The sequence below is a fragment of the Oreochromis niloticus genome, linkage group LG19, assembly GCF_001858045.2.
Source record: "Oreochromis niloticus isolate F11D_XX linkage group LG19, O_niloticus_UMD_NMBU, whole genome shotgun sequence".
NCBI classification, from domain to species: domain Eukaryota; kingdom Metazoa; phylum Chordata; class Actinopteri; order Cichliformes; family Cichlidae; genus Oreochromis; species Oreochromis niloticus.
In genome coordinates this window covers 24321635-24334265 of record NC_031983.2, presented here as the reverse complement: position 1 = coordinate 24334265, position 12631 = coordinate 24321635, and the positions used below count along the sequence as shown (strand labels likewise).

The 12631-nt window shown below is 38.3% G+C and overlaps 1 protein-coding gene across 5 annotated transcripts in view; it reads right to left on the bottom strand.

The window, feature by feature from the left end:
• alk (ALK receptor tyrosine kinase) overlaps positions 1-12631 on the bottom strand; it is a 482106-nt gene that overhangs the window by 234556 nt on the left and 234919 nt on the right. For all 5 annotated transcript variants that reach the window (XM_025900878.1, XM_019349050.2, XM_019349049.2 and 2 more), the window contains one exon: positions 1443-1553. Coding sequence is in view for 4 of the 5 variants with exons in the window: in XM_019349050.2 (XP_019204595.1) it covers positions 1443-1553 (111 nt within the window). In the remaining variant the exon portion in view is untranslated. The remainder of the gene's footprint in view (positions 1-1442; positions 1554-12631) is intronic.

Sequence of the window (12631 nt, the reverse complement as noted above, 5' to 3'; positions counted from 1 at the left end):
TCTAAGTTTCTATGGAGGCAGTAAGTGTATACTTAAGTCCAAACTGCCCTGTGAAAACTCTTTTTTTTTTAACAGACTGCAGATCTGTTACTAACACACCTTTAAGGCTTAGTGATGTCTATGACAAGATTGAATGTTTAATGCTGTTAATGACTTTTTAAGACATGTTCCACATCAAAAGACAAAAAAAATAGATAAAGCCATCCATTATAATATCCCATGTTGGGAGTTCGCCTTGTAATCAGAAGGTTGCCGGTTCGAGCCCTGGCTTGGACAGTCTCGGTCGTTGTGTCCTTGGGCAAGACACTTCACCCGTTGCCTACTGGTGGTGGTCAGAGGGCCCGGTGGCGCCAGTGTTCGGCAGCCTCGCCTCTGTCAGTGCGCCCCAGGGTGGCTGTGGCTACAATGTAGCTTGCCATCACCAGTGTGTGAATGGGTGGATGACTGGATATGTAAAGCGCTTTGGGGTCCTTAGGGACTAGTAAGGCGCTATATAAATACAGGCCATTTACCATTTATTAAAGCTTCAAAGGTCTCAACAGTTTTGTCATTTTAAATAAACCTGAAAAAAATAATTCTTTACGCCTTGCTCTTTTCAGGATTCAAAGAGAAAGAAATTGATTTTCATTATTTGACATTGCTGTTTTATATTCAGAGCAAACTTTTTCAAAGTTCTAATTGATTTCTACACATGGAGTTCACTTATTAATAAAAACACTTTTTGGCCATTTTATGGGTGGATTATTTAAAATTAGGCCATCTTCAAAGATTCATGCTAGCTATTTTAGTCATATTTCTCTTCCATTACATTTTTATATTGTAACTTTAGTGTTATCTTGTTTTTATACCAAAAAACAACCTGGCTACATGTACATTTTTACTAGAGACACACTGATTAACCAGCCAGGGCCTGGAATTAGCTTATTTCTAGTGTGCTATTGACAAAAAAGTTTACTTTTGCTTGTATATGTTATAAGATATAGTTGTTAGAAAGACAATAAGAACTGGCAAAAATCTGAATCAGTAGGTCACACTTAGAAAAAACAAACCAAGATATTGTATCAGCCAACTGAAATTAGCACATCTCAAATTAAAAAAAAAACCTCTTTTCCAGCTTTTTCTAGGTTTTGAACTTGTGTTAAATTTCTTAATTAAACTGCTTATGTAGAACTGTATTTTTATATGCATTGTTTCATTTCATCTCTGCTGTAATATCACCTGTAAGAAATGTAACACCTCCCACATGATGTGTGTGTGTTAGTGTGTGAATTCAAGAATAAATACGCGTCTATCTTCAACAAAATCTCAATTTTGTGCCTTGTAGAGAGCAGACAAGACAGAGATTTAATGTGTGCTGAGGGAAAGCTGATGCCAGGTGTTGAGGACAAGTGGGAACAGAGATCTGTGGTCTGTTTGAGGAGGGCTGACAAAACCTGACTTACCTGAAATAGGAACTGAGTCATTGGGAAAACTGAGGTTGTCCTCAGCTATCCAGGAGAAGCTCCAGTATCCTTTAGGAATCCCAGGAGTAGTCCTACCATTCAGTGGCTCACCTGCAAAAATAACAAATCCTCATTTTACTTTCAGAGTACATGTTGCAAAGAATGACAATGTTAAGAAATTCAGTAAAATACAGTTCATTGCTTTGTTTATTTAATTTCTGGCACTGATTTAGCATCCACGTTTCTGCAGCAATAGTAAAGTACACGGAGGCATTTCACTAAATAAATAACCATGGTAAACTTCACCATTTTTAAGTCAACAAAGCATCTGCAGTTTTGGTACAGAGTGAACTGGAGTGATAGTATGAAAGTCCAAGGAGCCATATGAATTGGTTATTGGATATCAATAGACTGCATAATTACCTGTAGGCAGATTTGTCTAATTTTGTTTGACTCTGTCTTCACCTTCTAAACTCAAAGACTAATTATTGCAAGATCGAATAGAAGCGTGATACTGTAAAGTAGATGCAAAAACTTTCTCTCCCACTTCATGTACCCCCTATCTTCCAACGATGCCATCACACTCAAACACTCACACGTACGCTCTCCCTCTTTCACTTTGTCCTTAGTCCATGGATAATTACTACAAAGTCACAGACCAATACACTGCTGCCTAAAAAGGAGGCTCCTGCATAAATCCTGCAGTCATTTCAAATGAGCCTTAAAGAGCGATTGATTGTATATGCTGACTTTCATTGCACTAAACAGTTTACAGTTGGCTTCAGCCAAAAGGAGACCAGGATAATATTAAACATGTTTTCTTACTCAGAAAGATTTCTACTGACATTTAAAGCAGACTGCATTAATATGACTATTGTTTAGATTTTTTTGAGGGTCTTCACCAATAACACATATATTTCAGATGCCTCACCATGTAAGGTCTTAAACATAAATGTCCTTAATTCTTTTTCAGCCATTCTACTGCAGATTTGCGGGTATCCTTGGGATCATCGTGCTGTTACATGAACCAATTTCAGCCAAGCTTTAGCTGGTAGAATACACAGAAAAGTTTATGGGCGATTTCCTGATTGCAAGTTGCCCAGGTCATTTGCATGCAAAACCTAAATAATCACCTTTCCACCACCATGCTTAACTATTGATATGAGGCATAGGGGCGTCTGTGGCTCAGGTGATGCAGAGAGATTGAAAGAGGGAGAGTATGGAAGGTTGGTGCAAAAATGCTTAGGTACATGAAGGTGAATGAGACTTGTAATAGTGCTCAAAGTGCTCAAAGTCAGTAGACATGGACAATATAAGCACCAGTCCACTTACTGTTTCCATATTTGTGCTCATATGCTGCTGTTTGGTTTTCACCAAATGTGGCCCTGTGCATCATGGTCATTATGTAGGGGGGGTTGAGTTTCTTTGAGCATTATTCAACACAATCAAAGTCAGGGACTTATTCCAAAATCGCTTGTCACTTAAGCTGTATGCTTTGGGTAACTGCAGTGATGAGTGGTAAACTACAAACTCAGTCTCAGGTTAAAGGAGTATTTTTTTCTCCAAGGATTTCTGGATTTAGCTGCAGTTCACCCTTAATTCTGACTAGTCACCACACCTCTGCTACAGAGAACAATTACTATAAGTTTAGTACCTGCCACCACTATGCTTCATTGCAAGGACAATGATCAGAGATGATTTACAGACTCTGTTGTTCACACTACACAGCGTTCAGAATTTTGATCAGAGATGTCAATATCTTTCTCATCACAATATAAAGTCGCTGTCATTGTGGGCTCAATGTTCTTTTAACATTTATTGGTTCATTCCATGTGAGTTTTTATTTGCTTTTCACTCAAAAGTGTCTTCTATCTAGCCACGTAACAGAGGCCTGATAATTGGAGTGATGCTTAAGTGATGATCCTTCTAGCAAGACTCCCCACTGTGCAGAGGACTTCTGAAAAGTATGGGTTTGTCGCTCAAAAACTATATGAATATACCTTAAAACATGAAATGGAAATTATTATTGCTGAACTTTCAACAACAACAACTTTTCAAAAATCAATATACACTAACAATTGTACTGCAAGACGGCAACAATTTATTTCCAGTGGAGCGTAAGTTAATTTTCACTTTCAAACATGCCCTGTGTTTATTCTTTATTCCAGTCAGAATGTAGAACCACGACTCACTCTAGTACATTTTATGAAAGGGGATTTTCTCTTTCAAAAGAATGTGCAACTGTGCATGGAACACCTGTGTCCAGTCACAGCATAACTCAGCTGCTATAATGCCTTACCTATGCTTTATGAGCAGTAGATGTTGGTTTTTTTCCCTCTTCGCTGTGTCCTTTGACATGCTTCCAGTTTAACCTCAAACAATTCAGCAGGTGCTGACTTCCTCAATTCTGTTTTTTTTCTTTTTATCATCCACAGAGCCACCAAAGACGCATAATTTCTTTTTTTCCCCCTTCTTGTAACACTAGTTCCTAGGCTATATATCCTCGTTTTCCTCTATGCATGTAGCCTTTGCCCTTTAGTCAAAGAAAGTCCTTGGTTGTACTTATAAGCGTGAAGTGTTAAAATGTCAGGTGGTGCTTTAGCTTGGCTGGTTTTACGGATTAGCAACTAAAGACATTTCTGCTCTCAATAAATTCACTCTCGCTATCGTCATATTGACTGTTGATTAATTTTTGTTTCCAGAGCTAACTAGTTAAGTAGCTACAGTAGTATCGTGGTATAGATGGAATGAAGTAACAGGGATACTGATGTAATATAATTAGCATTGACTCTAATATAAAGTGAGTTCTAAAATCTAAAATCTTTTGGTCAAATTGTTATTGAGATCTACACAGACATGAAGAACAAATGTGCATGCTTTCTAAACTATGTTCAATCAATTAATTTTTCTAACGGCAAAGCTCAAAAATATTCTTTCACAGCTGAAGGCTCTGTGAAATAAAACCTCATATATAAGAAATATGTTAAACAAATACGGGGTCAGAATACATTTTGAACACACTGTAAATGAACAGTGTCATACTCTCAATTTCCAACAGAATCTCATTACGTAAAAAAATTCAGAGCTCGCTGAAGCATTCTGAAAGTTTCATACGTTAGAACAAGGGTACAACTGTACGTCTGGCAGCTGAGTGCTCTTTTTATGATTTTTCTTTTGTATATCTTTAAATAATATATCAGATTTATAAATCTGTTGGGTCCATTTCAATTAAAATAAATTAAAATGACTGTAACAATAGTATTCCAAATTCCCAGAGAAAATTATTTTTGGGAACCCACAAATTAGGTGCATAACAAACACATGAACTGCTGTGCACACGGTCGGAGCACAGAAGAGAGATCTCAGCTCAGTGAGCAATCTAACTCTATCCCACCCACACTCTAAAATCCTTTAAATGCTTAGTGGATTTATCAATGAGGCTTGACTCAAGCTGTCAGTGAGACATGCCTATGCATAAACATACATCTCTCTTAGTTGTGTACATCCATGTTATTTCTTTTACTATTAAAACAACTTCTGTTTTAATGAGATTAAAGTGGAGATTTTGAAATACCTTCAAAATCCATTAATGATGGGGAACTAAAACATGGTAGAGAAACATGGAACAGCTCAGAAGGTAGGAGAGGAACAAACTGTTCTGAGTGGACAGTCCTGTACATGATGTATGCGGTGCTTGTGGCCTTTGTTTCAGAGGAGTGCAATGGTCCAAAAATGCAGCCAATTGCCCATGAAAAGTGGAAGCAGGATAAGCGTACAGATAGTAGATCTTTGGCTCAGCTAGACCTGCAAACTGGTGTGGCCTTCACTAAAATCGTCATGGTTGTGAAATGTCTGCACTCAGAAAAAAATTGATATTTCCAATAGGTCAGTCACACAATGTTTTTAGAGGGCTAAGGTGGTCTGTGGGCGTAGTGGCGGTGCTGCTGCAGGTGGTTCAGTCCAGTGTGATTAGTGTAACTATGTCTTAATCATCACAAATTTCAATGCAATTGTCCGAATGTTTGGTAATTAGGAACTACTTCAATCTTCTTCTTGTTCTTTCAGCTGCTCACTTTAGAGGCTGCCCTATGCCTAGCATCCTCCTCTGTCACACAAACCCCCTTCATGTCTTCTTTTACTACATACAAGAACAGACCATTTAAACATTAAACATTTAAATTGTGTAGCTCTCTGCCTCTCACCACTATAGCAAAGTTAGTCTGAACAGAGAAGGCTATTATCCAGCCAGCAGGCACTCAAGACACAAAAATCAGACACACCCTTCCACATACCAATTAAAACATTCCTCCACAGATTATTAATAGCCAGAATGTTCATGTTGCCAACTTTTCTTTGCATTGGAGATCAAGCCACGTCTTTTTTTTCTCCACATCAGAATATAAGAATATAGAATTTTAACAGTCTTTGAAATATGTTGCGTAAAGGATTTTATGCCTATCTTTTAACTGCAAAACAAAAACAATAGCAGTTAAATTCCTGGCCATGGAAGATCTTGTCTAGAGAAGATCAAGTTAAACAAAGACATATCTAAACGTAATGCAAAACAGCTGGAGTATGAAGCACTCACAGCTAATTGAAAGGGAAATGAGAAAGCCACCCTTCTTCCTTGTTGGAATTTCATGCTCTTTGGCCTTTTGCATCACAATTGTCCTCATCTTTTTGCCCATTAATTAAAGATTTACCTAGGGATACATACATTACTGCCTAAATAAATTGATTACCTGTCCAGCCCAGTGACGCGTCATTAAATGTTCGTCAAAGTCTGCCAACACCACATCAGGCAGCTGAGGCCTGGAATTGGCTGCTCTCCCTGCTACAAAAGACCACATTGATTTCCATCAGAGGAGCCCTCATGTCCACTAAGCACTCTGACTTTCATTAAGACCTTCACCGAATTCCACACACGTTTCTCGCCAATCCCAAAACGCTGTGTGTGTATACACAGTCATTCACAGACCTCTACCAACAGAGGCAAGGCAAATACTACATCCCTAATTAAACGGTCTTTAAACAGGAGTATGGCGACACTTAATTATTCTCAAATGTTTCAGCTACATTAATACAGGTGTCATGTTTTCCTAAGGCTTAAGTCTCATTCTAACAACGAGCGACCAAGGTTAAACAGGGTTAAAAAAGGAGAGACGGCTAAGTGTTCTTATGAAAATGCCACACACCCTGCTTGCTGTAAGCTTTAAGTGGGAGATGAGTTGTTTCTAAGAGGCTTTTTGCATTTGTCATAAGATGCTGGTACATTAATATGTTTTGCATAAATCCTGTCTTGTAAACAAGCAAGGATTTTGGTTCAACTGTTTGATCCAGCTTATTAACTTAAAGTGCTGCCCATGAAACCTACCCTTAAGACCTCCAAAAACGCAACCTCTTCCCTGGAGAAAGAGCCAGTCTAAATCAACTCACTTCTCCCTCTCGACAGCTATTACTGATTTTTCAAAAGCCAAACAGCAGCATGAATTATTACCTGCAGAGCAGAAACGACTGACATAATGACAGGCAAATCTTATAATCAAGATTTGCCTAACTGCATTTGAAACAGAGCAATTTAACAGATTTTTCTTAGTGTAGCTGACTGAGATCGTGTGACTACAGAAATATCAAAGGTTATCTCCGTTAAATTCTTGCTTTGTTCGTGTAACAAAATTAGCATTGAGCTTAGACGCTTTCACAACATGTGACGAGATACTAGCAATGCCAGACACCAAACACTGATGTACCATCAGAGAGATGCCTTCTGACGAAGATGCTCCCCTCACTTGACATGTATACCGTGAATTCAGAGTAAGGTAAAGCACTGTTTTGTCTCTCAACGTGAACTTCAAAAGATTTTATCAAAGAAATGGATCACAAGCCTTCAGCGTGAAACCATTATCCCAGGGAATAAAGAGCTGCTCAATGACAATGAAGATGTCAACTGGGCTTCCCTGATGTTCATTAAAGAAAGTGATTTTGCTGTTGTACACTGAGCCCCTTTTTTTTCTTTGAAGCTTTGCTACACTAGTCAAACATACAGCAACACCTCTGAACAGGCAGCCCAGTATTCACAAATAATGCATGAAAATGGCTTGTTCAGTCACAGAGTGGTATCTGAAGTTGCAGAAAAAGTTCTCCACTCTCATTTGCTATGCTGGAAAACAGTTTGTGGCCATGAGCTGAGTAATTTAATGATGAAAAGCACAAGTTTAATTATGTAGACCTCTTTCCTTTATGCACATTTTACTGTACATGTAGTATTTTACATTAAAAAAGTAAAAAAAATGCCAGCTGTTAATTTTCAACATCAATTTGAGACATCTGGTGACACTCAGAGACATCCCAACCTTATTCTATGAATGATTTCTTTCACACATCCCACGAGGACTTTTCTTCTTTGTTGGTATAGCTCAAGTAGTGAGTAAATATGCCAATGTGAGGAGATGTTCCAGTGCATTAATAATTGTTTAGAACAGAAGCTTCTAAGAGAAATGTTAATGACATTATCCCGTGTGCATGGCAGAATTTGTAAAACAACATTAGGTTTATTATTGTAGTTTAGCCTGCTAATTTGGCTGCTTATAAGCACTGCAGCACAGTGGTGCAGCGGTTAGCACCAGATGATGCGTTATCCTTTATTTTTCTTTATTATTCATAAAAATTCAGAGTCATTTATATCTGCCATTCTAATTTTCATTTTTTATGTAACAAGACGTCTGGACTTCCAGCGTCTGGAGAAGTCCAGACGCTTTTCTTTGCAAACTCCTTTGACTACGATGACCTGGATGACTGAGAACCTTCACAGACATATGTAACAAGACAGATTTAATAGGGTTATAATTTCAAGAACAACTTGATCAAAATGTGAACAGAATTTTCATTTATCAGGGCATGGAGGGAAAAGATAAACAGAAATTCTATCAGCTTACTTCTCAAAACCCAAAAAGCAGATAAAAGATTTTTTTTCCTACAGTTACATGCGAGGCACTAAAACACTGCAGCCATTGTACCTAAACAGGCGACTGAACTCAGTGGACTTAACGTGATAGCTTGCTTGAGCATAATTAAATGTACCGAGGGAGGTTTGCTGTAGAGGCAACATTTGTTCTGCTGACAGACAACTTTTCAAATCAGATCTCATTTTATTCTTAAGGCTGAAGCCAATTTTTGCTGCCAGAATAGATACTGAAGCTACGGGCATCCTTTCAACCAGAGTTTGATAGTTGGGACTGTTGTCTCGAGGAAGCAATCAGAAATTACCAAAAGTTTCCAAATGTGAGACTTTCTGATTCTGCAAGCAGTAGTGTCCTTAGTCCTTCTGCACGAGGAGGCTAGTGCACTTCTGACCCTGTACTGGTCACAGATGGGCTCTAAGACCTTGTCAGCATAGTTGCAGTATTGATAGTAGGCATAAAAAAATAAAAATAATCAAAACTGCCTTTTATTTAGCTCAGACTGATAGCTGTTTCCTCCTCAGAGTACTCTTCTACCACAGTCCAAAGACAAGCCCGTTAGGTTAACTGGTAACGATAAACTGGACACAGGTGGAGAAGTGTGATTGCGAGATTGTATGCCTCTCAGTGTTAGCCCTGGGATGTACCACCTGCACCATGGGAAGCATGATATTGCACTGGTTAGCACTGTTCCCTCACAGCAAGACTGGAACCTTCCTGTGTACCACTGTGCCTCCCTGTGCTGCCTCCCACAGTCCAAAGGCATTAGGTTAATGGATAAAGGCCTTAGATGAAGGTAGATAAAGTGCATAGAAAATGCTGTATGATTGCATGATGATTTGTGCCTTGTGGTTTTTTGTAGCACTTTGAGTGGTCAATAAGACTAGAAAAACACTACACAAGTGCCAGTCCATTTCCATGTCCAGCATGTAACCCGCCTCTCACATCCTTCCAGCTCCAGCCTGTATAACACCTCTGAGTGTTTTACCATGATGTCAGGGTTCCTATTTTGTTACATCATCAAAGCACCCAGAAAGCAAGATCTGAGTTGTTCTTATTGAGTGACACATTGATTAGTTTGTGGCTTCTCTCTTGCAGACAACTAACATGTTGAGCTGTATGATTATAATGAAATTGCTAGTTTGGTATTTCGTGTGCATATGAATCATTCATCAAAGAGCAGGTTTCAAAGCCCACTCTGAACAAGATGTGATTATCATAAAGCAGAAATTACTGTAGTTTCCCATGGATTGCACTGACTGAGCTGATTACCACTTTATAGGGCACAAGATCAGAGACCCTTGTGAAAAAAACAATATAAAGTTAAAATTACCACAGGACGTGGAAATTTTTACTTTTAGCTAGTGCTTTATGCACACTGAAGTGCTTTAACAGAACAAGAGAACAATGCACAATGCTCTCCTGTTGGATCTGAGCTAGCCCATAGTGGCTCTCATTCTTCACTACAAAGGGTTTTCAGCAAATCTCCCAGCAGCCAAATGCAGGGATGAACTATGTAAAAAACACACGCTGACACACAAACAATACATTCTACACATTCTCGCTAACTGTTAACATGTATGGAGACAACTCTTTCTTCCTCTCTGTGGAGAAGTCTGCTACTGCAAACAGTTGACAGGCAACGTAAACTACATTAAACAGTAGTCACAGTCACCAATCAGTGTTAAACATTTATCGTAGTAATGAATCCTTCTGATCGTAACAAAAATATCACATCTTTATCTAATTAACCCTCTTAAGCTTTGTGGGGGATAAAGGTAAATATGTAGTTAAGGCAACAAGTCTGTGTTAACCTTACTTAACAACTGTTTAGAGCCACACAATTAATCAAATTTTAATCACGATCGCACTTTGGTACTACGGAAGAGGATTCACCCTTCAGTTTGAAGTTTCCTGGATGTAGTATGGATGATAACACTACATTAAAAGACCGGTATGAAACATGAATCAAATGTCTGGCACATGAGAAGGTGAAGACCATGTCCCTTGTAGTGGATCATCATTCACTGTTTTGAAGTACTTTGAATTTAAGACTAGTGATGTTAACCAATAACGACTTATGGGCAGACCGCTGTAGAGTTGTGTCTGTGTTGCAACTAACTTATTCAACCGCTTGAAAATACCCCAAACTGCAGTATAATTAATGCATGAAGGCCAAAAAAAACAATGCAGTAGTTGCTAATGTGAATCATCCAGTATCATCTTAGACGTCATATCCATGAAAGTGCTGCTGCACAGCGTGTCTGCATATCCATCCAGCTCACAGGAGCGCAACTGCTTTCTGTTTGGCCAAAGATATGCATGCAGTAAACACAGTGAGTAATGAAGGATTCAAAAAAACTATATGACTAACAGACTAAAGATACGTTATCCCTTTATGCAGTTTTTCTAAAGTGGCAATACCATCAAAGTATGCAAAAGCACACAGGGGAAAATGGCGAGGGATCTCACAGCTGTCAAGTATTGTGCTTCCAGTTTAATTCACATCCATCATGCAGGTACAATGAATGGAATGAAAGACTATATTTCGCTTCCAAGAGATGCACTTGGGTCAGGTGAATAAACACACCATTTGTCTGCAAAGAAGTTTTAATTAACAGAAATGTAGCACAATGTAATCACAGTAATTGATAAATGGACTGGTTCTTATATAGCGCTTTTCTACTCTACTGTAGCACTCAAAGACCTTTACATGAAAGCAGGCCCCTATTGTTTCAATTTTGTGTTAGATTTCTGTGCATTTATTGCAGATGCTGTGAATTCAGGTGGATCAAATTTTATTTTGATGCAAATAATGGTTTAAAAATGGTTACAAATTCCTTTAATTTTCCTTTATAATGGAAAGCAAAGACCTTTGTGTGCAGGAAAAAATCCTTTTTAAGACACTGACCAAATCTCTAAAACAATTACTACCTCCAAAAGTACAATGTATGGCAGAATATACTATGACATATTACAGTATACCATGTAAAAGTACCCTAATCACTGCCTCAACAGAATATGTGATTTGTGGCTTTTGAAAAAGGTTCTTGGCAATTCTTCCAAAAAGCCATTTGGTTTGCCAAAGATTATAGTAGCTTGGGTCGAGTCTGAATTAGGGCATGGGCTATATTGCTTGTAGCATATTCCATGTGTTATATCTTAAACATCATAGTTTGAACAATGACTACAAAGTGTAACAGCGTGTTTTCTCCCAGTAAGACACAAGAAAAATCACTCATCATCCACGCCACTCATCACACACTGAGCGTGTTTAGCAGTATCTTAGTACTCAGTCCCAATGTAGCAATTTTGTTTCAAAAAGTCATTAACAACAAATCTAGCAACCTTCTGAACAACCCCGTTAGCAACTTTCATGATACTTTCAGCACTACTATAATGCAAGCACAACATCCTGCTTTACTGCTGTACGCCCAAATCCTGGATTGTGATTAGGAAAGAGGAATTTAACACTACTACAGACCAGCAGTTTATAAGTGGGTTGAAAATGACCACTGGATTGTTCTTTTATTTCAGTCAATACTTCTTACTTGTTTCATTTTTGAGAAAACAGAAACATTAAAATCAGAGCAGCTCCATTGGCAGTTTAGCTTTATTAGAGAGTAGAAAATATCTATAGAAATAGACCATAGTACATAAGCCCAAATCATGCCTTAACTGATTTTCATTTAACAGCTCTTTGACGCCTGGTTTGTATAAGAACCGTTTTGTTAAATTTAACTGGGTTGGAACTCATACATTTATTTTTATTTTTATTTCTATTTCTATTTTTTTTTCCCCTACAGAAACTACGACTGAATATAAACTAGAATGTTTTAACTCAGGTCCACATTGCAGTGACTACTCAAATCCCCAAATCACTTATGGGATGGGATGCATTAGAGTAAAACAAGCATTTATAAAGAACAATAACTGCTTTTAGGCCACTTTGCTCAGAACTAGTTTGAACCAGTCAACTCATGAATCATGAAAAGTAGGCAGTAGATTGAGTTGCTGGTACCTTCCTGTGTTCTTGTCCCTAACTGCTCACTAATCAATCAACTGTAGCGACAGCAGCCAATGCAACACACGTTGCAACAGAGTAAGCAGGAACACTGAACAAAGACAAGAGATACTGGTTTGCTTTGCCTCCAGTAGACACTACTAGTTATCTGATCATATTTTTTGAATGTACAGTGTTGTGAAAAAGTATTTGCTCCCTCCCTGATT